Below are 23,201 nucleotides of genomic sequence, written 5' to 3'. Positions count from 1 at the left end.
TATGAGTACTTTGCACACACACACACACACACACACACACACACACACACACCGTGAGTGTCTGATCCCTAGGCACTGAAGTTAAGGAGTCACGTTGTAGGTGCTGAGAGTTGAATCCAGGTTCCCTGCAGGAGCAACAGATGCCCTTAACCACTGAGTCATCTCTCCAGCCCCATATTATCTTAAAGAATGACAACAATGAACCAAAGTCTCTCTGACTGGCCTGGCCTGGAACTCACAGATATCTGCCTGCCTCTTCTCCGAGTACTGGAATTATTGGTGTGCACTACCACACTATGCCCCAAGTGGCTTTTATTATTGGTTTTAAAACATCATCATCATCATCATCATCATCGATACAGGGTCTCACTATGTACACTTGGCTGGCCTAGAACTCTCTATGTACATCAGTCTGGTCTCGAACTCAGAGATATATATGACATATAGCATGTCATAAATACCTGCACCTCTCACAAGATCATATTTTAACATTTCAATAGTATTTGGCCTAAATTTAGCAACATCTCGCATCTAAATGTAGGCTGAGTTGTGGGGAGTATGGAGCGAGAGGCCAAGGAGAAGTCCTGGCAAGCCCAGCAAATGACTGACCAGTGAGTGTTTGCTCAGGGAGAAATGGGGAGCACCTGATTCCTGTGCATTTGCTAGTTAAGTCACAGGTTCTAAGGTCTCATTTGCCCAGAATCTGTTTCCTATTGCATTTTAAGATGATACCAGGATATTCCCAACAGTCGCAGAAAAAGGCCAGCGGAACCCCCCCAGGGGCTGAAGTACGAAAACTTGGGATTCCTTCGCGTTACCGTCCTAGCTTAGAACTCCTCACTGTCCCCTTTGTTATTCACCCTCTGGAAGATTCTAGACTTGCCTTCAGCTCCGGGGGCAAGCAGTCCACAAAGAACCGCCCCTCCTCCCTGTCAGGTGACATCGTTGCCTAGCAACAGGACGCCCTGCCGCTGCTGCCGCAGCCTTGGCTATTAGTCGGGGGCTACTTTTCTGTGGAGGTTAAATGTCTGAAGAAAACCCCCAAGAGTGCACGGAGCCGGTAGAGCCCAAGGCTAAGCCCGCCCCAGAGAAGACGAGCGACTACTACAGAGTGAGCGAGCAGCTCCCAATCAGGTTCAACAACCCGGGGTGGTTTCGTGGCTACAGGTGAGGACTGGGGTCACCTCCTCCAGGCAGGCAGCAGGGTGCCGCAGATGACCCTAACTTTAGCCATGTGTGTAAAAACTCCCAAGTGCCTGACCGCTGAAGTGAAAAGAAGCCAGAGGTGGACCATGTGCCTTGGGTCACCATTACTCTCAGGGGCGTGTACCTTCTGCCTGAGCAACCACGTGTGGATGTAAGGTTGTGTGTGGGGTCTCTCCGCTTTTGGAACTCCTCTGAAAGTTAGACACCTCACAGGGCAGAGTGGCTCCCTTGCAAACGATGGAAGCCTGCAGGCACGCTACCAAGCCCTTCCCGCAGGCGAGAAGACGGTTTGCTGAGGCCTCAGAGTAGGAAGCAGAACTGCGTCCCGCCAGTAGCCTCTGTGTCACAGAGGCTTCATAAACCACAAACCTTCCTCCGCTCCAGCTGACAGAAACTAGGCCTCTGTAAGGGTTGGTTGGGGCTCAGAAGTGTAGGGACTGCTGGGTGACAGGGTGCTGAGATGTAGTTCCCGAGGTAGCTACATGCCTGGCAGTGGCAGTCTGTGTACCAATGTTCCACCGAGGCCCCTAACTCCAGCCTTTGCTGGCTGGGTGTTCTGTAGGGGTTTACCTTGGAAGGATCAGGGGTCATGGCCAGCAGAGGAGGCCAGGGGCCTGCTGGGAGAGAGTGGCCACAGTGGGAGCAGGGTTGGCATGGTATTGCTGTCTGGGGACATCACCAAAAGAGCTCCATCAATCTGATTCTTTCAGGTTATGACTTGGCTGGCTTAGAAGGAGTGGGAAACAGAGTGTCTCTCTCTTCTGCAGGACCAATGAGGCTGTCTCCATGTACACTACCAGTAACCAGACTTATGGGAGCAGAGCACCCACGGTGCATGAGATGCCGGTATGTGGGAGCCAGACATGCCAGGATGAGGTGCCATCTAGAAGAACAGAGTTGGGGGAGTCAGAGATTGGGACCCCATTACAAATGTGGGGCACCTCACATGTTAGAACGGGGAAGGGCAGAGAGATGGTAAGATACATTTAGGAGCAAAACATATTGTAGAAAAAGTCCAAACAAACCAGTTTCTGCCTTGTCCTTCACCTGCTCTATAGTCTCTTACACCCTCAGACAGGCGTGTGCTTCTTCACATGGGCGCGCACACCTTTACATGGGCACCCAGGGGCAAATCAATGAAGCCAAGTGTTCTCTGGTATATTCTGTACTGCGAGATGTGCTTTGTGCATTGGGGTGCAGTTCTGGAGCTAAGGTTGCAAGATGATGCCACTGCGACCGAGGTCACTAAAGGAATCAGGGAAATCACTAAAGGAGCCAGGGAGCATCCCCATACCGCCAGGGCTCCTGCTTTGGAATGAGGATGTTGGGGGTCATTACCCAAACAGCTGCTCCCCCCTTTTTTTGAAGAGCTGGTAGTTGATCGTTTAGTTATGCTGTCATTCTGTGTGACAGAACTCCTGTGAAGAGACTATGCTAAAAGATATTCTGGAACCAGTGTCACCAAATCAGGGAAAAGGTGTTTCTGTGGGAACTAGGTACGTGGGTACTACTGCTTCTGCATTTTGTTTGTTTGTTTTTGTTTGTTTTGAGATAGGGCTTCTCTGTGTAGCTCTGGCTGTCCTGGAACTCACTTTGTAGACCAGGTTGGAAATGAAGGCCTGTGCCACCACTCCCAGCTGTTTCTGCATTCTTAAATTGCATTCTCCTTGCCCTTGTGTGGGAGTGCACCATGGTATATGTATGTAGACCAGAGGACAGAGTGTAGGAGTTGGTTCTTCTTTCACTGTGTGAGTCCTGGGCATCCAAGTCAAGTCATCAAGGCTGGCAATAAGTGCCTTTGTCTTTTAAGATAGAGTCTCTAGTTAGCCCCAGATAGTTTTGAACTCACCATGTAGCTGAAGATGGCTTTGAACTCCTGAACTTTCTGCCTCCATCTCCCAAGGGCTGGGTTAAAGATGTACTCTTCCACAGCTTGTTTTATGAAGGGCTGGGGCTTGCTAATGTCAGTCATAATGTTCTACCAGCTGAGCTCCCCCGCCACCCTCAGTTTCTGCTTCTGCTTTTAGAAAAGGCCACCGAGAAAATGCTGCTCTGGTCAACAGTGGCATTTGACACTCAGATTAGCAGGCAATGGACCACAAGCTGAGGGGATCAGGGAAGTTGGGAGGTGGCTATTCCCTGCTTCTTACAGTCCTGTTCTCTGGGGTTAGCTGTTTAGCGTTCTGGTTGAGTACACTGCACTCTGCGAGCAGCTCCTAGTATTATTCTCTGTGCTACTGCAAAGGTGGATATCTGTCTTTATACACTCGTCAAATGGCACTGAGTGTGCAGGGCCGATAGGGGGCCCCTGAGTGCGCAATGCTGTCAGTTAACCACCAAGGGGCAGTAGTGGCTCAGATGCAGGTGCACCTGCAGTACACCGTGCTAACAGTGGGGGAGCTGTGTGCATTGGGATGGGATCTGGACACTGTTTTACGTTCAGTTTTTCTGGAGATCTCAAACTTGCTTTTTGAAAAATGCTCTGAGCAAGGCGGTAGTGGAGCACGCCTTTAATCCTGGCACTTGGGAGGCAGAGGCAGGTGGATCTCTGTGAGTTGGAGGCTAACCTGCTCTACAGAGCAAGTTCAGGACAGCTAGGGATGTTACACAAAGAAATTCTGTCTCAAAAAACCAAAACAAACAAACAAACAAACAAACAAACAAACAAATAAATATTAAACAAAGAAAGGAAGAAAGAAAGGGAGAAATAAAGTAAAAGAAAAGAAAAAAATGCTTGAAGTCATTTCTCTTTACATGGCGGAGGTTAGTCTGCCATCTCCCTATCACCTAATGGTTCTGTCTAGCTAGGCTGATTCTCACCCTGGTTTCTGTACTCACGGTGGCCTCACCCCTCACCACACTCTCAGCAAGGAGTGCTTCAGGCCTCTGCAGGGCAGCCCCTTCCCACACACTGGGCTGGTGGTTCATGCTCCGGGGTCTTTGAAGCACTTGCCAGAGGATTTTGGCTCACAGCCAGGACAGGAACCTTTGCTGTAGCTTGGAGGAGGGACCTCAAAGGTCTATGTGTTAAAGGCAGGGTTACTAGTGTGTGCTCCTGGGATGTGGGACTCTGTGGGGGTTCTCAGGGCGCTGGAGGTATGCCCTTGAGAGGGATCACGCGGTCCAGCCTGGCCTTTCTTTACTCTTCTTCAATGGCTCTTGACAAGCAGTTTGCTTTGGTCACTGTCACCCAGCCAGGGCCAAAGCATCAGAACTGCTCATTTATGGGACCGAAACTCATGAGTGAGGCCCAGATATCTATATCTATACTTATATCTATATCTATCTATTGATCGATCAATAAATAGATAGATAGATATTCTTTCTCTCTTTTTCCCTCTTTCCTTCCCTCCCTTCCTCCCCCCCCATTTTGAGATAGGGTCTCTCTATATAGTCACGACTGTCCTGGAACTCTCTCTATAGACCTCACTGGCCTTGAACTCGCAGAGAACTGCGAATGTTGAGATTAAAGGTATGGACTACCATGCCCTCCTAACTTTTTCTCTTCCTAAATTAATTTTAAGTATTTGTTAGAGCGTTGCAAGTGTTGTAACCATACTCACAGAAAAAAAATCTGAGTCTTACAGAGGCCTAGTGACTTGCCCAGTGTGGCATGGTTGACGGGAGTAGACCTTGGTGTGTGTGTGTGTGTGTGTGTGTGTGTGTGTGTGTGTATGTGTGTGTGTGTAGGGGGTGTCACTCTGGCCTGACCCCCGGCTAATGCTTGTTGTCACACCTAGTCATGGAGGTGTTGCACACGGGTGATCCTGTAACTTCTCTGGCTGTCCGTGTGGTGTGGAAACAAGGCACTGTTAATTATATTGGACATAGTAAGCACAAACTGGGAAGGTTGGGGCAAAAGCCCACTCTGGTTTCTGTGCTTCCTAGCAATAGAGGTTATATTTTCTCAGAAACTCTTATCCTTCTTCTGAAATACCAGTCTGGCTGCTTGACGATTGTCACGCACCATTAACTCTCTTGTTTCACTTCCAGAAAGTGTATTACCCGTCTTCAAATAAGTTTTCCAGACAACTTTCAGCTACGGGAATGTTCCAGAGTAATACTTTAAATGTCGGCTTGGAGAAGAGTATAGTGACAGGTCCTGACAATTACATCACTCACTGTGACCGCCTTAACTTTCACCCCAGCTACAATGTCAACAGGCCGTCCATCTGCGACTAAGGGAGCTGGATACCCGTCCCCGTGGGCGGGGTCTCCTGACTCAGTGTGGCTGTAGGGAGCGTTGCTGCCCGGATCCTTGACAAGGGCCCGGTTCTACAGGCATGGATCTCACCGGCTTTCTCAGAAAAGACTTTTCCTTCCCGGAGGAGAAAATATGCGAATAGGGCCATAATGTCTTTCGTTCTGTATTTTACACAGGGAAGATGCTGCTGATGGCTGGTTTTCTATTAAAAAAGTTGTCACAGCCTCAATTTCCAACTTGTCTCATATTTGTCCCGGAGCGGCAGGGAACTGCACATCTTGGAACACAAATCTTGACCCGAAATGCACAGTGAGCCAAGGAGTGCCACAAAGTGTCTTTCTTTGAGAGCCGTTGCCATGTGTCTGACTACACTAGGCTAGCATCTGCACAGACCCTAGAAGGTCCTCAGAGAGTGTGGGGTGCCCCAACTGGTAGAACAAATGTCAGGTGAGCACTCTCCAGTCACAGTGAGGGTCGGGGGAGGGACATATGCCACCCACTAAGGCTGGCAGTGATAGCCAGTATGACAGTCATAGCTGAGAACTGCGGAGGTTGGAGGTACCATTCAGCTCTAACCTCACTTCGCTCCCTAGATTGGAAATACTCAGTTTATACAAAGGCTCTTTCAGGTCATTTTCTTTTTTTCTTTTTTCTTTTTTCTTTTTTTTTTTTAAGATTTATTTATTATGTATACAGTGTTCTATCTGCATGTATGCCCTCACGCCAGAAGAGGGCACCAGATCTCATTACAGGTGGCTGTGAGCCACCATGTGGTTGCTGGGAATTGAACTCAGGACCTCTGGAGGAACAGCCAGTGTGCTCTTAGCCTCTGAGCCATCTCTCCAACCCCTATTTTTTCTTATACGTTTTTATTTCTAAAGTGCGTGCGTGCATGCCTGGGGAGTCCAGAAGCGGATGTCAGATTTCCTGGAGCTACAGCAGGCGTCAAGTGTGTCCCATCTGGGTACTGGGACCTGAACTTGGGTCCTTTATAAGAGTAGTATGTGGGAGAGGAAGGGAGTGGAGAAAAACATATAGCTCAATACAATCAATAAGAAAGAGTAGTGTGTGCTTTCAGCCACGGAGCCATCTCTCCAGCTCCCGTTTTCCTTCCCTTTTGTTCTTCCTGGCAGCAAGCACCTTACCCTGATAGCCATCTTTTTGATCCAGATTAGTTTTAAAATATTGTGTGCTCCTGCACCTGGGTGTACATGTGTAAGGCTGTACTCTGCCATTGTGTATGTGCGGAGGCCAGAGGTTGACATTAGACGTCTTCCTTTCTTGCTCTCCACTGTGTGTTTTTGGGTCAGGGTCCCTCACTGAACAAGAAGCATGATGTGTTGGGTAGACTGACTGGCCAGTGAGCCCCGGAGATTTAGTGTCAGGGTTATATGTGTGTGTCCCCATGCCTGTTCCAAGCTCAGGTCCCCACTGAGTCATCTCTCTTCTCCTGATTTTTTTTTGAAACAGGGTTTTTCTGTAGTCTTGACTGTCCTGGAACTCCCTTTGTAGACCAGGCTGGCCTTGAACTCACAGAGATCCATCTGCCTCTGCCTCCCAAGGGCTGAGATTAAAGACTTGCACCATCACCGCCCAACCTAATCATTATTATTAAATCATCATCATCATCATCATTATTATCATCATCATCATTATTATTATATTTTAATAAACTTCATTCCCACTTATGAGGTGTTCTTACTACAGGGAATTTGGGAAGTGTTGAGATCAGAAAGAAGAAATCCTTATACACTGTCATTAATGCTTCAGAAACTTGTTCATGGAAACTAAATGCCCTCTTTTTTCCTACGGTATTATTAATGCCCAAAGTAAACATTTGGCAACAATCTTAATGTCTAATTTGGAGTGGTAATGCTTTCTACAAAAAAACCTATTGGCTTAATTAAAAGGCTATGAGCCAAGGCCAGAATCTACAGACAGCTCTTTGAGGTAGAAAACCGGCAGGCTGCGTGTCCAACTGAAAAGTTTTGTTTGTTTGTTTTGTTGGTGTTGTTTTTCAAGATAGGATTTCTCTGTGTAACCCTGACTGTCCTGGAACTCACTCTGTAGACCAGGCTGGCATCAAACACATGTAGATTTTCCTGCCTCTGTCTCCTAAGTGCTGGGACTAAAGGCGTGTGCCATCACTTCTGGTATTTTTATAAGATTTATTTAGAGATATCAGGAGTGGTGATACTAGGTTGAGGCAGAGGCAGAGGCAGAGGCAGAGGCAGAGGCAGAGGCAGAGGCAGAGGCAGAGGCAGAGGCAGAGGCAGAGAGGCAGAGAGGCAGAGAGGCAGGGAGGCAGGGAGGCAGGGAGGCAGGGAGGCAGGGAGGCAGGGAGGCAGGGAGGCAGGGAGGCAGGGAGGCAGGGAGGCAGAGGCAGAGGCGAGGCAGAGGCAGAGGCAGAGGCAGAGGCAGAGGCGAGGCAGAGAGGCAGAGAGGCAGAGAGGCAGAGAGGCAGAGAGGCAGAGGCAGAGGCAGGCAGAGCTTTGTGAGTCTGAGACTAGCCTCGTCTATATAGCCAGTTCTAGGATGTCTACATAGAGACATCCTGTCTCCAAAAAGAATTATTTTTATTTAGGGTCTGGAGAGATAGCTCATTGGTTAAGGGAACTGGCTATTCCTTCAGAGGACATGGATCAATTCCCAGCACCCACATGGTGAGTCACAATTGTCTGTAACTCCAGCTCTAGGGCCTCTGAGAGCACCATGTGGTGCACAGACATACATGCAGACAAAAAAAAAATCATATACATGTATGTATGTATTAGGATTCTCTAGAGTCACAGAATTTATGGGATGACTCTCTCTAAATATAAAAAGGTGATTCATTGGAATGACTCACAGGCTATAGTCCAACAATGGCTGGTTGTGAACGGCAAGTCCAAGAATCTAGTAGTTGCTCAGTTCCACAAGGCTGGGCGTCTCAGCTGGTCTTTTGTATACACTGGAATCCCGAAGGATTAGGCTCCAATACCAGTGAAAGAAAAAGTCAATGGCAAGCAGGCGAAGAACAAAAGCGTTCTTCCATGTCCTTAAATAGGCTTCCAGCAGACAGTGTGGTCCAGATTAGAGGTGGGTCATCCCCCGTCAAGATCCTGATCAAAGATGTGTGCCTTCCTACATCAAAGGTCCAGCCAAACTAGAAGTGGATTCACCCACTTTAAACTGAGCAAAAATAATCTCTTGCAGGTGTGTCCTCTATTTCTGGGTTGTAGTTCATTCCAGATGCAGTCAAGTTGACAAGAACAACCATCGCAACATAAATAAATTTTAAACTTATTATTTGTGTACATGTGTGTGCCTTCAAGAGTTTGCATGTGCACACAAGTGCAGGTGCCTGAATAGCACAGAAGAGGAGCCCCTGCATCTGGAGTTACAGGAGGTTGTGAGCCATCATCTGATGTGGGTGTCGGGAACTGAACCTGGGTCCTCAACATGAGCAGTATTGCTCTTAACTGCTGAGCCATCTCTCCAGTCCCTGAATTAATCAGTCTGTGGCTTGTTGAGACAGGGTCTCACTATATAGCCCAGGCTGGCCCTGACTCACAGAGATCCACCTAACTCTGCCTCCCCAAGTGATGGGATTAAAGGTGTGCACCACCATATCTTGCTGAAAATAAGTTAACAATCATTAAAAATAGTCTTTAAATGCCACTGGCCTCACTGTATTTAGCCTCTCCCCTTTCCACAAAGCTGAGGATGACCTTGAACTTCTGACTCTTTTTCCACCTCCTGATTGTTGGGATGGCAGGCATATACTACCACACTTTATGTGGTGCTGGGGATCAAACTCAGCCGAGCTATATCCTCAGTTCCCCTTCTACCCTACCTTCTGTTGACAGAAAAAAAAATGCCCAGCGACCAAGTGCTGATAAGAAGGAATGGCTTCACAGCAGCCATCCTGAAGAGCATGGACAACGCCGCCATAGGAAGAACCAGAGGCGGAGTGGAGCCCAGAGTGACCAAGCTCCTGCCTGTCCTGCCATGTGATGAGGCAGATTTGTCTCAGCAACCAGCACATCTGAGAAAAACTGGGCTGGACAGTCCCCACTTCCAAATCCAGGGCTAGTATGGGGCCTGGGCCAGAATTGTTGGCTGGCAAACAAAATATGGGTTGGCACAGGGATCAAGCTTGCCTGCGGGCTGTGTGGGTTTCATTCTGGCACTGCAGTTGGGCACTGAATTGCTTTAATTGGCCATGTCCAATAAAATGCTTTTTCTGGGAGAGCCACTGAGAGTACAAAGGTATACACTGCATGCTAAATAGAGGAAGTGTCTGGAAAGACAAAAAGCCCAAATACCTCTCATGTAGTCCTCTGACAGTCTTACTCCATTTCCTGTTGGCAGAACAAATTATCTTAGGCTTGTAGTTTATAGAGAATGGAGGTTTATTTGCCTTAGGGTTCTGCAACCTATGAATTCCATATCAAGGACCCGGTATCTCCTGGGCATCTGCAAGGCCCTCACTTTGGATCAGAACATGCAGAGGAAACACATAACAAGGCAGAGCAAGCCGGCCAGGTCAGGCTTCTCACAAAACCACTAGTGCCACTACAGGGGCATTTATCCTGTTTCCAGACTGTGGGTGTGATGTGACCACCTGGCCTTGCCTGCTGTGAAGGACTGAACCAGGATCAACCCTGACGTTGCCTTTGTCAAGAGCATTCTATCATGTTGTCAAGAGTATTTTGTCACGGGGACAGGGCAAGAAACTAAGACGTGAGTGGACATGTGGGTTTGCTGGCCGTAGATGAGGGATGGCACAGCCCTCAACCTAAGGGCTGTCTGTCCCAGAATCGGGGCAGCTTTTGTTGCATATAGCACAGCAAACTTGGAAGGAAAGCATTACTGCTCCCGGGTTCAGGAGACTGGACCAGTGCAATCCACAGGTAGGGAGCAGGGATGGGACTGAGATGCTGAGATGTTGTGGGGTGAAGCTCCTTCCCTTCGGTGGTGATGTCATTACCCCATGTAGGCCATGCTATATTTATAGCCCCCAAAACAAAGAACAAACTAATCTGTGGATAGCACTTGGTTTATTCATTAGAAAAACAAAACCAAAAACCCAATGGGTTTTACATACAAAACAAACTTTTTGTTTTCAAGGGTTAGAAGCACTCTTTAAAATTTAAAGCGGGAACACAGATGACACAAGGCCGTTTCTCCCAGAAACACATGAACAAATATAATATGCACATGGAATTTATTATATCCAGATCAAAATTGTTCAGGGGCAAGACAGAGCCACAGAGCCCTGTGCAGATCACAAGGCAGACACAGAGGATGGTAGGAGCATCTGCACCTGGGCACAGAAGTGAATTGCAACTAAGACCCAGGTGCATAAAAGCAGAAAGCTTACTTCCATGTTAGAAAGTTAGAACACTGACAGAATCAGCCACAGTGTAGAGCCACAGCAACCCAGCATACTAAGCTGCAGAACTCAGGGGTGACAGGGAGATAATCACAACACAGATACAGTCCTCGCATCGGGGGTCCAGCACAACTTCAGCCCCAGTTGCCACTGGCACTTCAGCACCAAGGCAGTGTCACTCTAACTTCCAGGACACCAAGCTGCTGCCTGCAGTCTGGCCGCAGCACTGGTCAGGCCCTTCTTTCTCGTGGGTAGAGGCAGGGTTGCAGAAAGCCATGCAGGTTGCTGGTGTTATCATTGGTCATATACAACTGGGCTTTGAGTCCTACAGGGCTGGTGTGGGGAGGGTTTGTCCCCAATGTTTCCATGGCTGGGGTTCACCATCACAGGTGACTAAGGTGTTCAGGGGACCAAGCCATCTCATGGCCTCACTACTCACCCATACAGAGATTAAGAACAGGACAGTCAAAACGGACACGTGGAATCACCTTTTAGAGCCACAAATAAAAACAAACATGTAGCTCTTGTATAAAGAGGTCTATATGGATGCTAGGATGGGCAAGCAACTAGATACTGGATGACCTGGGCTCAGATGAGCTGCAGAGCCAGCAGCCAGATTCCCACACTAGACAGGGGATGACTGGTCCGCTATCTGCTGGCTGTTGTGCTTTGAGCGGTTTTCTAATTACAGGCCATGACTACAGGATGCAGAGACAGCCACTGTCCAGGGACGAGAGTACTTCATGAAGCACCCTTGTTCCAGTAGCATCCGGACACACCTCAGCTATATTAGCACTTCCGAGGTGGACAGCTGTTGCTGTCTCCAGGCCTATTTGCACCAGCAAATGGCCCACAAATCCAGCCTCTGTCTCTGACCCTCACAGGGACAGTAAGAGCCAAGTGTTTGCATGGAGACCACAGAGTATTGCAGCTAGGGACACACCCTGCAAGACTGAATGACATTTTCAAAGTGTTTCTTACACTACTTTAAATAATTTACAAAAAAACCCAACCCTACAAAAACCTTATGTATCAGGACACATACATTAAATAAAAACGTCATTTGAGGTTAGTATACATATTTATATGGGGAGCGGGGCTACACAGAACAGAAGGGACCTTCTTTTTGCTCTTTAATGGTCAGTATCCCCTACTCCAACCCCATGCTGCCAACACACACACACACACACACACACACACACACACACACACACACACAGATTCTCACAGCTATGGCAAGGGAGCCAGGGCATGCCTGTCACAACTTGAGGTCTTTGCTGCTCACGGTGGTGCTGCCCCCATCTTCCACAGAGCTGTCACTAAATTCGCTGGCATCACAACCCAAGGCCTCCTGGTCCTGGTGTTCCCTGTCAACCCTGTGTCTATATCTCAGGTCTAGGACATTATTGTCTTCAGAGCCAGAATTCCTCCTGTCCTGCTGTCTCAGGGCCCCCTGGGCCTTCAGGCTTGGCCAGTGCCCACTGTCCTTCATAAGCAAGTGTGGGCTTCCAAACACAGGGCTGTGACCAGATTGGGTCTCCCTGAAGGCCGAGAATGCTGGACCCTGAAGTAGCAGGCCCAGGTTGGGGCTGAAGAGGCCAGCCTGTTTGCCTCCCCAGGAGACATTCTTCCCGAAGTGGAAGACCTGGGTAGAGAGGAAAGGCAGGCCCTTCTTGGGGCCCGAGGAGAGGCTGGGTGAACCCCCAGCTTGTGATGTGGCCCCCTTTTGATGGCAGCTATTGGCTGAAGGAGCAGAAGGAGCTCCCGCAACACCTTTTCTTTTGCACCCCCCAAAGACCCCTGTCCATAGTGTGCCTTGTCCGGAATTCAGTGCCCATGGGCTGGACAGCCTGCTCTGATGTGCAAAGTCACTCCAGGGTAGGGTGAGGTCAGTCTGGGGTCCAGGATTGGGGGCCAGCATGTTCTGGCTGCCATAGTTCAGGTGAAATGTGCCCCCAGCACTTCCAGCCTCAGTACCCAGTTTGGCACAACTGGGAAGCTGACCGAAAACACTCTCTGCCATGGCAGTCTGGGGTCCCCGTGGGCTCTGGTCTTTGTGAATGCTGGCACTTTTCCTGTTTGGTGGAGACACTTTGACAGAGTTGTTCCTGCGGGTGTTCTTGGGAGGTGCTGGCTCACTCAGGGCAGTGGGAACACGAGTGGCCTGCTCGGCGAGGGAAGTGCTCCTCTCAGTCTGGATTAAGAGGCCCATTGCCTGTGTCCAAGCTCTCTCTGGGCCTCTCCTTCCTTCGGCCAGCTGAGGGGTTTCCCTGGCTTTTTGGCTCCGTGTGCACACTCCTGGCTGCAGTACTGGGGTTGGCTCTTTTCTGCAGGGCATCTCTAGCTTGGCAGGGCCTCCTTGAGGTTCTGAGCTGCGTACAGACTCCTTGGCCTTTTCTGCCAAAAACCTTCTGATCTCCAGCTCGATTCTGTCATCACTGTCCACTGAGCTGTCCTCAGACAGGAGGCTGGAGGCAGAAGGGAGGTGGCCACTGGCTCCTGTGTCCTTAGAGGGAGGAGTCCCTTTTGGACTCTTCTTCCTGGGAGGCAAGGCCAGGGCAGCATCCTCACCCCCTGTGCCAGCCAGCTTTGCCCTCTCGGCCATGCTGCTGAAGATGCTTATTGGGCTTCTTCCGGGGCCATCTTTGTTGTCCCCTCTGCACTTGGACAGACAGCTCTGTAGTGCCTGCTGCCCATGGTCCTTCCAGTCCCCAGGGAGGCTGCTCAGCTTCTCTCCACACCAAGTCTCCGAGGTGCCAAATCTGACCTTCTTACACGTAGCTCGGGGGTCTCGGCACCTCTTCTTGAACTTTCGCTTAGATCTTAACAAGTCCTTGATGGCCATGTCCAGGTCCTCATCGCTGTCCAGAGAGCTGCTCTTGTCCTCGGAGCTCTCTTTCTCCCCAGCACTCTTCCCATCAGCTGCTTTCCCGAGACCCCCACGGCTTTGTGACAGCTGGGCATCACTGAACCCGGCTGTCCTGGAAGGGACAGACTGGTCCTTGGCCTCAGTCTCCCCTCCCGGGGCCTCTGTGACTTTGCTCTGGCTGGGAGGGTCCCAACTGTCATGGCCAGGCTGAGCCTTCCCCTGGATGTGGTCACTGTCCTGGGCACTTTCTCTACCCTCCCTTATTTTCTTGGGCACTGTAGTGTTGCCTCCACCTCTCCATTTCCGTTTGCAGCCCAGGGGAAGGAAGATCTGGTGTTTTAGCCTTGGGGATGCCAGTCTGGCCACTCTGGCCAGATGGGGACAGTGGGCCCTGGGCTGGCTGTGGACTCCCTACTTGTGACTTGAGGGCCAAAAATGTCCGGATCTTCTGCTCTATGCTGTAATCACTGTCCACGTTGCTGCTATCGCCTTCAGAGCAGGGAGGGACGGGCGGGGGACAGAAGAGTGGGTTCATGGATGGAGGCCAGTCACTGCCTTCCATGGGGACTGGCAAAATGGTCTTGGAAATGTCCAGGATTGCTTCTGCACACATCAGCTTGGTGGATGTGTCTGCTAGGCATGATGGAATCTGGTGCACAACTTCGCTCCTGGCAGCAGTGTGTCCTGGAGGTACAGGGGCTCTTGCATCCTTTAGGAGCTTGGAGAGTGGTTCAGGGTGGAGACCGCCCAGGGTGCTGTCTATAACCTTTGGGGCTGCTAGCTTTTTCTTGCTTGGCGGTCTCCTGTGGGCTTCAGGCAAGGCACTAGACTGAGTATTGCCAGGGCTCTCCTCTTGGAGCTGGGCTCTCAGAGGTGGCTCCCCATTGGCCTCATTCCTGGTTTTCTCTAGCTGGTACAACTGGATGGCTTCCTCGATGCCATCATCACTGCTGGAGTCAGAGGCCTGGTGCACTGGGGCCGAGTTCCTGATGCGCTTGCTGCGCCTGACAGGCATGTTCCTCCTCACCCCACCCCTGTTCTGCGAGGCCTCTGGTCTGTGGGCAGTTAGCCTTGTATTCACCAGGGTCTCAGGCTCAATGGTGACCTTAGACCGGAAGTTTCTGGGCTGTGTGCTCATCTTTGTTAACCTGGGAGGTTTGCGGAAGATGAACTCCTTACAGGTTCCCATCAGAGCTGCCCTGGCTGAGGTCTCTCGGTTCCCTCTGTGTCTGGCAGGGCTTCCGTTTGGGTCTGATTTTTTATCCATAGACCCAGTACACTTGGGGTTTTCATGCTGTCTTTTCTCATTAAGAAACTGTTCTATTTCAGCTTGGATGCTCTGTTCAAAGGAGTCTTCGCTGCTCATGCTAGCTGGGGAGGTGGAGCCCTGGTCCTCACTGGCTCCCACAGGAACACTACCTGAGCCAGGAATGATTTGTGAGGGGTATGGGATCGGTAGGGTACAGCTGTGGGCAGGCTCTGGGACACAAGGGGCTCCTCGGGACATAGGCTCAGAAGCCCAGCCCTTGGCCTTCAGGTACTCTTGGATAGCCTCCTCGATGTCCCGGTCCACAGAGTCGTCACTGTCAGAATCCAGCTCCAAGGGACCCTGTCTCCCAGCTTCATCTTTCTCTAGGGCTTTGCCAGTCTGCAACAAGACCACAGGACAGGGAACTCCGACTGCTCTTTGCACACAGCCAGTTTGGGGGCCAGTCTGGTGTCCCGGCACCTTTCTGCATGCTGGCCTCTCTGTGGGACACGCTCATGGCTCATGCCCAGGGCAGCCTCGTCTCTCTGCAGCGTGCTGATGAGCATCTGTACCCTGGCGCTCACTGAGGCCCTGGAGGTGTCCTCTTTAGACTCTGAGAAGCAGTCAGGGAAGCAGAAGCTCCTGAGCTGGCTAAAGGCCTCCCATCTGGACTGGAGCGCCACCACTGGAGGGGCGTTCATGAGGAACATTCCTAGCAGGCAGGCTGGGCAGCTGGGAGGCAGGGCTTATGGGTCAGCCCATTTCACATCCTGGGAGCAAAGAAAGCATAGCGAAGGCTATAGCGAAGTGGTTAACAGCAGGACACACCCATGCCACCATAACAGACAACACACCTGGGGCCACAACCTAATGTCTCGTTGGCTGGGGAGGCTCATGCAAGCCACTCAGACCTTAGTTTTGCCAGCAGTACTAGGAGTTGTAGCATAACTAATAAAAACTCAGGGACAGACATTGGGGTTCAACCTGAAGGTCAGAAAAGCAAAACAGCCCGCCACTAGCTCTTACCTCAACCTCAGTCTGAGATGGGGATCCTGCCTCCAAGAATCTTCAGAATGAGACTGTGTGAGAGCTGTCTCCTTCCATCTTATATTCCTCTCTAGTGCTGGGATTAAAGGCGTGCTCTACTACTGCCCAGGCTTCTATGGCAAACTAGCGTGGCTACTGGGATTAAAGGTGTGTGTCACCACTGCCTGGTCTGCAAGGCTGACCAGTGTGGCTGTTTACTCTCTAATCTTCAGGCAAGCTTCATTTATTAAAATACAAATGAAATATCTCTACAAGGAATCACTTCCATCCTGTAGGTGGAAGACTCAGGGAAAAAAAATGCTTGCAAATTCCTGCAGCCCTTTCCTCTCCCCTCCAGGGCTGCACCTCTTCTGCAAGAGGATGAAAGAGGCGCCGTTTCCCTCCCAGTGCCATCAGAAGCCACAGCCGCCTATAAATGCTCCTCTGTACTTTAAAAAGAAGGGCTAACCACATGCCCAGGGAAGTTGGACGTCATGGCTGGATTCTTTCTGGAAACGACCAAAGCTGAGCTCTTTAACCAAAGAGCACTTTCTCAGGCTTTTTTTTTTTTTTCAGAGTTGCCTTCACTACACTGCTGTGTGTGAAAATGTCAGATATGTGACAGATCATTTTCATAGGCCGACATCAGGTTTTGCTAATTAGCATGAAAGCCGTACCAACTTTCTGGCGGTCACAACTAATTAGTGGTCACATCACATGGTCAGATCTGGGTCCAGTAGTAGGCTATATCTTTTTGGCGAAAAGGACCATGTGGCACATGAAAAAGATCATGGGTTTATCAGCTCAGATGAGGAGAATGCTGGAAAATAAAGTGACACAAGCCAGGTGTCCACACGTCAGCTAGCCTGGTGTCAGGAACACCAAAGACAAGTTTGCAGAATCACTGCAGAGGAGGCACATGCAGAGGCACAGGGTCGTCTGGAAAAATGCCAGCTGCTCTGCATAGCTCCTGATTCTTCCTGGCTCCTTTGATCACCTGAGATGGGAGAGCACCTAAAGGCTGAAGGACAGAGACCTGAGCTCCCCTGAGGGAAGGCACAGGTTGTCCCCACCCCCCACCCCTAACCCAGGGTGGGATGGTAGGCTTGGCCTGCTGTTGGCCTCTCCGTGTTCTGTCCTCGCTATCATCTGTGCCATCAGACAAGCCTTTCTGACAGGCCAAGATGTGCTTGCTGTATACAGACTGAACTCCCTTCCCAGACGGGTGGGGCTGCCATCTAGACCAAAATCTGCTCAGGGGACAGGCAACTAATGAGAGCTCACTGCAAATGCAACTCATGGGTGATTACCAACATGTGCTTCAAAGGTTAAACTAACACATAAAACCTATTGCAGTTACTTGGAATTCTCAAGTGTAGGCTGATGGTCCACAGGGCTTCAGGGATGAGGTCACCACTGCTCCTCCTACACTTCAGAGTATCTCCCACCAGCTCTGAAAGTCGGCTCTGAGGGCCGGGCATGTGGTGAGTACTTTTAATCCCAGCACTGGGAAGGCTGAGGCAAGTGGATCTCTCTGAGTTCCAGGCCAGCTTGGTCTACACATAGTGAGGTCCTGGCCTGCCAGGGCTATATAGTGAGACCAAGCTGTATGAATGAATGAATGAATAAATAAATAAAAATCAGCTTTATGACTGGAATTATAGAGAACCAGTGGCATCTGGTTTAGAAATCGGTGATATCTTAAAAACTTTTTTGTCATGTCATTTTTATGTGTGTATTTTTTAAAAATATTTATTTATTATGTAATATTGTAATATTCTGTCTGTATGCCTGAAGGCCAGCAGAGGGCACCAGACCTCATTACAGATGGTTGAGAGCCACCATGTGGTTGCTGGGAATTGAACTCAGGACCTTTGGAAGAGCAGGCAGTGCTCTTAACCTGTGAGCCATCTCTCCAGCCCCCTATGTGTGTGTATTTTGGGGGAGGTTTTGAGACAGGATTTCTCTGTGTAACAGCCCTAGCTGTCTTGGCACTCACTCTGTAGACCAGGCTGACCTTGAACTCACAGAGGTCCTGCCTGCCCGGCTATGATGTGTTGTTACCGTAAAACAAACTCAGGAAAGCTTGTCCTGACACCATTGACATTTACTGTAGCTACTTTACCACTGCTCTAGATGACAGCCACAGGGTGGGGAGAGCTTTACTATACTAGCTACCAGAGCTCACCCCCGGGCCATCTACCACAGCCCTCCTCTCCAATCACACTGCCTCCCCTGCACCCCCACAGGCACAGACAGGGAATTGGGAGCTAATGGAGAAAGCGGTTTTTTTCACCAGCTAGGGGACCTCCGCCTTTCCCTGCTGCAGATGTTGTTGAAGCTCAGCAGGGCGTGGTGGTACGTGCCTGGAATTCCAGGTGAAGGCTGGGGACCAGGAGTCTGCTGTTTCCTTATCTACTTCAAAGGCGGCAGCTGGGCTATTGAAATCCTGTCTCAACACACTGAAAACAAAAGGTGCATGGGGTGGAGTAGGTGTGTGTGTGTGTGTGTGTGTGTGTGTGTGTGTGTGGTGGGTGGGGTAGGTGTGTGTGTGTTTGTGTGTTGGGGGGAACATTAACGTCTTAACGAGAGGGCAACCATTACACCAGGTGCAGAGCCAGGGAGATAGATGATTTTATCTCCACTCACCTGTTCACAGCTTATAACGATGGACCCAGAGCTGGGCTTCTCCAACAGTCTTAATGGTTGCTGGTCCAACTACCTGGACTACATCCATCTTGGGAGCTGTCATTCTGGAGAACCATGAACTGCAGAGAGTTAGAAATGTGAGCTGAAGCCAGGGTTGGGGTTTTAAACTGGAGTCTCTGGGAACCAGCCTTCCGGGGTGGCTGTGGGTACAATCAGCCCTTGTACCCCAGCCTGGGCTCTGAACCCAAGTTATGGTGCAGAGGGCCCTGCACACGCCAACTTGAAGTGGGTGTGGGTAAGATTTGGTCCTTAGGAGCCAGAGGAACTGATAAGATTCGGCCCCCTGTAAAACTGTTGTGTCTGCCATCCCCTGTGCGGAGACAGACTCCTGCAGCCGCCTGAGCACAGACTGCTCATCTCGCTGCCTCAGAGGCAGCTGGAGCAGCAGTCTGGTCTTAAGCAGGTCAATGCCAACCCTTCTCCAGGCAGAGGCAGGGCCTCCGTCTGGTCTGTGCCCCAACCTATCCATCCCCCGAAGTCATTTTCTGAGATCCCAGGTTTAGGAAATCCGGGGGTCTCGAAGCTGTCCGTGGCAAGGCGAGAAGGCAGCCGTGAAGGCCAGGCAGGCCGCGGTGACCCGGAGCCCGCCCCTCACCTGAGCCTCACCTGGGCCCGAACTGCACCCGCTGGCTCTCGAGGAACGCAGGGCGCAACAAGCGCCAGGCACGCGCGGGAGGCGCCTCCCGGGGGCCGCGACCCTGGCCCATGGCAGCGACCAGCCCCAGCCACTGACCCGATCCGGAGCCCGCCCGCCGCGGCCTGCACGGCGAACCCGGCCCAGCTGCTCGCCTTGCGCCCCGCGTCCCTGGAGGCGCCCGGCCCGGAGCGCGGGGAAACGCCGACACACGCGACCCGCCCTCCTCGGTCTAGCGCCCACAGCCACTGCGGACTCCCGCGGGGTACCCCGGGGCCCCGGGAGCCGTGGGAAGCGCGGGAGGGGAGGGCGGGGCCGGCGCGGCGAGGGGCGGGGCGACCCCCCCTCAGGCCGTCCCTCCCGCCACTTACCAGCGGCGGCGGTGGCGGCGGTGGTAGCGGCGGCGGCCGCGCTCCGGAAGCCGTGCCCGGTGGCTGGGCATCATGGGAATGGCACGGCCGAGTTCCGGGGGAGGCGCGCGGCCCGGCCGGACCCCCGCCCGCGAGAGCGCGCCCACCTGCACCGCGAGTGCCTGCGCTCGGACACGCACGGCGCGGCGCGCGGGAGGAGCGCACCGGCCGGCGCGGAAGCAGCCGCGGAGGCCGCGGGGGTCCGAGCCTGCGTGGGGACCCTCCTGTCCTCCCACCCGAGCCTGGCGCAGCGCCCGGCGCCGAGAGCGCGCACAGCCCAGGGGTGCTGGAGGTCGCGCGCGTTGGCAAGTTGGCCACGGCGAGGGGCGTGGCCGTGGACAGCAGAAGGAGGGCCGCCGGACCGTCGCACCTCCTTAAGCTGCCTTGTGCTGGTCCAGATCCAGTGCCCCCCGAGTACATGGCATCTGCCCAGCCTTGCCCTCCTTATCCTCAAGCCAGCAGAGGTGTGCTTCCCTGCCTGCGGTTTGCAGCCAGCTCGGGATTGCGGTTAGCTCGCCTGCGCTGGACATCTCGGACCTTCTGCCAGGGTCCTCCGTGTCGCCCATGCCTTCTGGAGTGCCCAAGTCCTTTAACTTTGCAGAATGCTTCTGTATGTCTGTACCCAATGTCTCCTACCCCGACCTTAGTGAGATCTTAGACTACACCAAGAGATATGGACCCTGAGGCTGAGGAGGTGATAAACACCAGGGGTCATGCAGGGTGACCTGCTCCACATTCACAGAAGTGGCCTGGTGGAACAGGTGGGGTAGGACTGGCTTCTACCAATACAATCAGGATTATAGAGTGGAATTCCTTGGCTCTGTGACACATTCTGACCACGTGACTTGGAAATCTTCCTAGTTTTCTTTTGCTTTTTAGATAACTATGGAGATATTGTGTTGATGACAATGTCAGGGAGCAAGCGAGCCCCATCCTGGTCCCTAGGCACCCACCCTATGTGATGGGGCCGATAACATGAGTGAGTGCCGGGATGGGACTGGAGAAAACCCGCAGATACTTTGTTCCAGATAAAGGCTCCTTCCGCCTCCCCTCACCCCTCCCCTTACTGCTTCCTTCAACACCCCTCTCCGTTTGTGTTTGTTTTTGTATTTGAGATAGGGTCTCCTGTAGCCTAGGCTGATTTTGGACTCCTAATCCTCATGCCTCAACCTCCCTGGCATCAGGATTACAAATAAATGCCTTGTAGCACGATTAATGAAAACCCAGAGACAGATATTGGGGTTCAACCTGAAGGTCAGAAAAGCAAACCAGTCAGCCACAGGCTCTTACCTCTACCTGCCTACAGGAATCTCAGGATGAGATTGTGTCTGAGAGCTGTCTCCTCCCGTTTTATATTCCTCTGTAGGCTGGGATTAAAGGCGTGCAGTGCTACCGCCCAGTGTGGCTACTGGGATTAGAGGTGTGTGTCACTACTGCCTGGTCTGTAAGGCTGACCAGTGAGGCTGTTTTACTCTCTGAATTTCAGGCAAGCTTTATTTATTAAAATACAAATGAAATGTCACTACAATGCCTAGCACCAAAAAGGTATTTCTAAGCTTGGGGAATTGGGGTGGAGTTGGGATCAAGAAACACACAAAGACATTTTAATGCTTCCATGACTGGGATTTTTCATTTTTTCCCCCCTATTTGTTTCATTCTTTTAAAGATTCATTCATTTTATTTTATGTGTATGAGTGTTTTGCCTGCATGGATGTATGTGTATGGTGTGTGTGCAGTTTTATCTTGCAGTTTTGGTTTTTTCCAGGTGACAGAGGTAAGAATAGGGTCTAGACATTGCATGTGGAGGCCTCTGGGCAGCTCTGGGGCCTGTGGTGTCCAGTGTACCTCTTGGCTCCTGACAAGGGATCAGAGACTTGGGACTTCAACCTTTTTAAAATTACATTTATTTCTTTGATTATTTATTTATTTGGTGCCTGCTCTCTGTGCATGTGTGTATGTGTGCCCGCACTCTGTGCATGTGTGCATATGTGCATGACTACATGCTGTATTGTGGGTATGGAGGTCAGAGGGCAACTTGAGGGAGTCAGTTCTTTCCTTCCACTCCACGGAGCCCGGGACTGAACTCAGGTCACTGGGGCTGCTGTCAAGTGCCTTCACCCACTGAGCTCTTTTGCCTGTTCCTTTGGAACCTTCTTTTGATCATTATGCATATGGAAAGACAGGGACCTGGCTGAAGCCCTAATGTCCTTCGTTAGAGTCTCCCTACCTTTATGGAATGAACAACTCTCAAAGAACTCACATGGAAGTAGTTACCACTGACTCTGCCCACATCTGAGAAAATGGGACAGTCTTTGACTCATGGGGTATGGGTACCCCAGACCCTGTTTGTGAGGACAAATTAGACCCATATTAGGGAGGCTGCCTAGCTGTGTGTGTGTCACAAGCCAGGCTCACATTCAAGTTGTGTGAGTCTTTGAGGTGTTGATGTCTTCCTGAAGTTAGGCCCACAGCACTGACAGGTGTACTGCACTGTCCAGGTGTGCTGCACTGTCCAGGTGTGCTGCACTGTCCAGGTGTACTGCACTACACAGGTGTACTGCACTACACAGGTGTACTGCACTGACCAGGTTTACTGCACTGCACAGGTGTACTGCACTGTGCAGGTGTACTGCACTGTCCAGGTGTGCTGCATTGTCCAGGTGTGCTACACTGTCCAGGTGTACTGCACCACACAGGTGTACTGCACTACACAGGTGTACTGCACTGACCAGGTTTACTGCACTGCACAGGTGTACTGCACTGTGCAGGTGTACTGCACTGTCCAAGTGTGCTGCACTATCCAGGTGTGCTGCACTGACCAGGTGTTCTGCACTGTCCAGGTGTGCTGCATTGACCAGGTGTTCTGCACTGTCCAGGTGTGCTACATTGACCAGGTATGCTGCACTATCCAGGTGTGCTGCACTGACCAGGTGTACTGGACCACAGCACTGACCAAGCACACAGCACTGACCAAGCACACAGCACTGACCAAGCACACAGCACTACCCAGGACTGCAGCACCTACCAAGTGCACAGCTGCAAAGGCTGTTCTTTGCTTGTCAATATAAATATCCCTAAGAGATGACTGATGGGAAGAAAGTGGAAAAACTTGGTATTCACTCTGGCTGCAGCGACTCTGTTCTGAAGGAGAAGGTTTGTCTTGTGCCCTGACAGGATGGGAGGCTCCAGGTCACAGTCATGTGCAAAAACTGTATGGCAGAAAAGGGGAAGCATCATCCCATGTCCTGGAGATCAAGGTGGATGCGGGAGATCCACACCTGCCCGGTGGTGCAGTCTGCCCTGAATGGCGAGATGGGTTCTGGGCAGTGTCCTGCAGTGGAGAGTGGGATGAGAGGGGGCGTGTTAGTGTTTGCGTTGTCTTTTATACTCCATGAACTCTTAAAACTGTGAGCTGTGATCTCATATCTAATAACTTAAATGATGAAAATATTTAATACAAGTATATCCCCCATCCCCGAGGCAGGGTTCTCAGTTCTTGGCTGTCCTAGAACTCACT

The 23,201-nt window shown here is 51.1% G+C and overlaps 2 protein-coding genes across 2 annotated transcripts; one reads left to right on the top strand and one right to left on the bottom strand.

The window, feature by feature from the left end:
- Positions 1-1,024: 1,024 nt before the first annotated feature.
- Positions 1,025-5,388, top strand: C7H9orf116 (chromosome 7 C9orf116 homolog). Its single transcript, XM_038338284.1, has 3 exons — positions 1,025-1,167; positions 1,974-2,052; positions 5,200-5,388. Exons 1-3 carry the CDS (start codon positions 1,025-1,027, stop codon positions 5,386-5,388), a joined length of 411 nt encoding a protein of 136 aa, XP_038194212.1.
- A 6,461-nt stretch (positions 5,389-11,849) lies between these two features.
- On the bottom strand, positions 11,850-19,682 carry Ppp1r26 (protein phosphatase 1 regulatory subunit 26). Its single transcript, XM_038336958.1, is given in 6 exon segments — positions 11,850-12,523; positions 12,575-13,983; positions 13,985-15,313; positions 15,316-15,675; positions 18,581-18,699; positions 19,646-19,682. Coding segments are annotated over 4 exon segments (3,516 nt in total). The 5' UTR covers positions 15,616-15,675; positions 18,581-18,699; positions 19,646-19,682; the 3' UTR covers positions 11,850-12,045.
- Positions 19,683-23,201: the final 3,519 nt, after the last annotated feature.

This window comes from Arvicola amphibius, chromosome 7, assembly GCF_903992535.2.
Source record: "Arvicola amphibius chromosome 7, mArvAmp1.2, whole genome shotgun sequence".
Classification (NCBI taxonomy): domain Eukaryota; kingdom Metazoa; phylum Chordata; class Mammalia; order Rodentia; family Cricetidae; genus Arvicola; species Arvicola amphibius.
The sequence above is the reverse complement of the archived record's forward strand: the minus strand, read 5'-3'. Positions and strand labels throughout refer to the sequence as shown.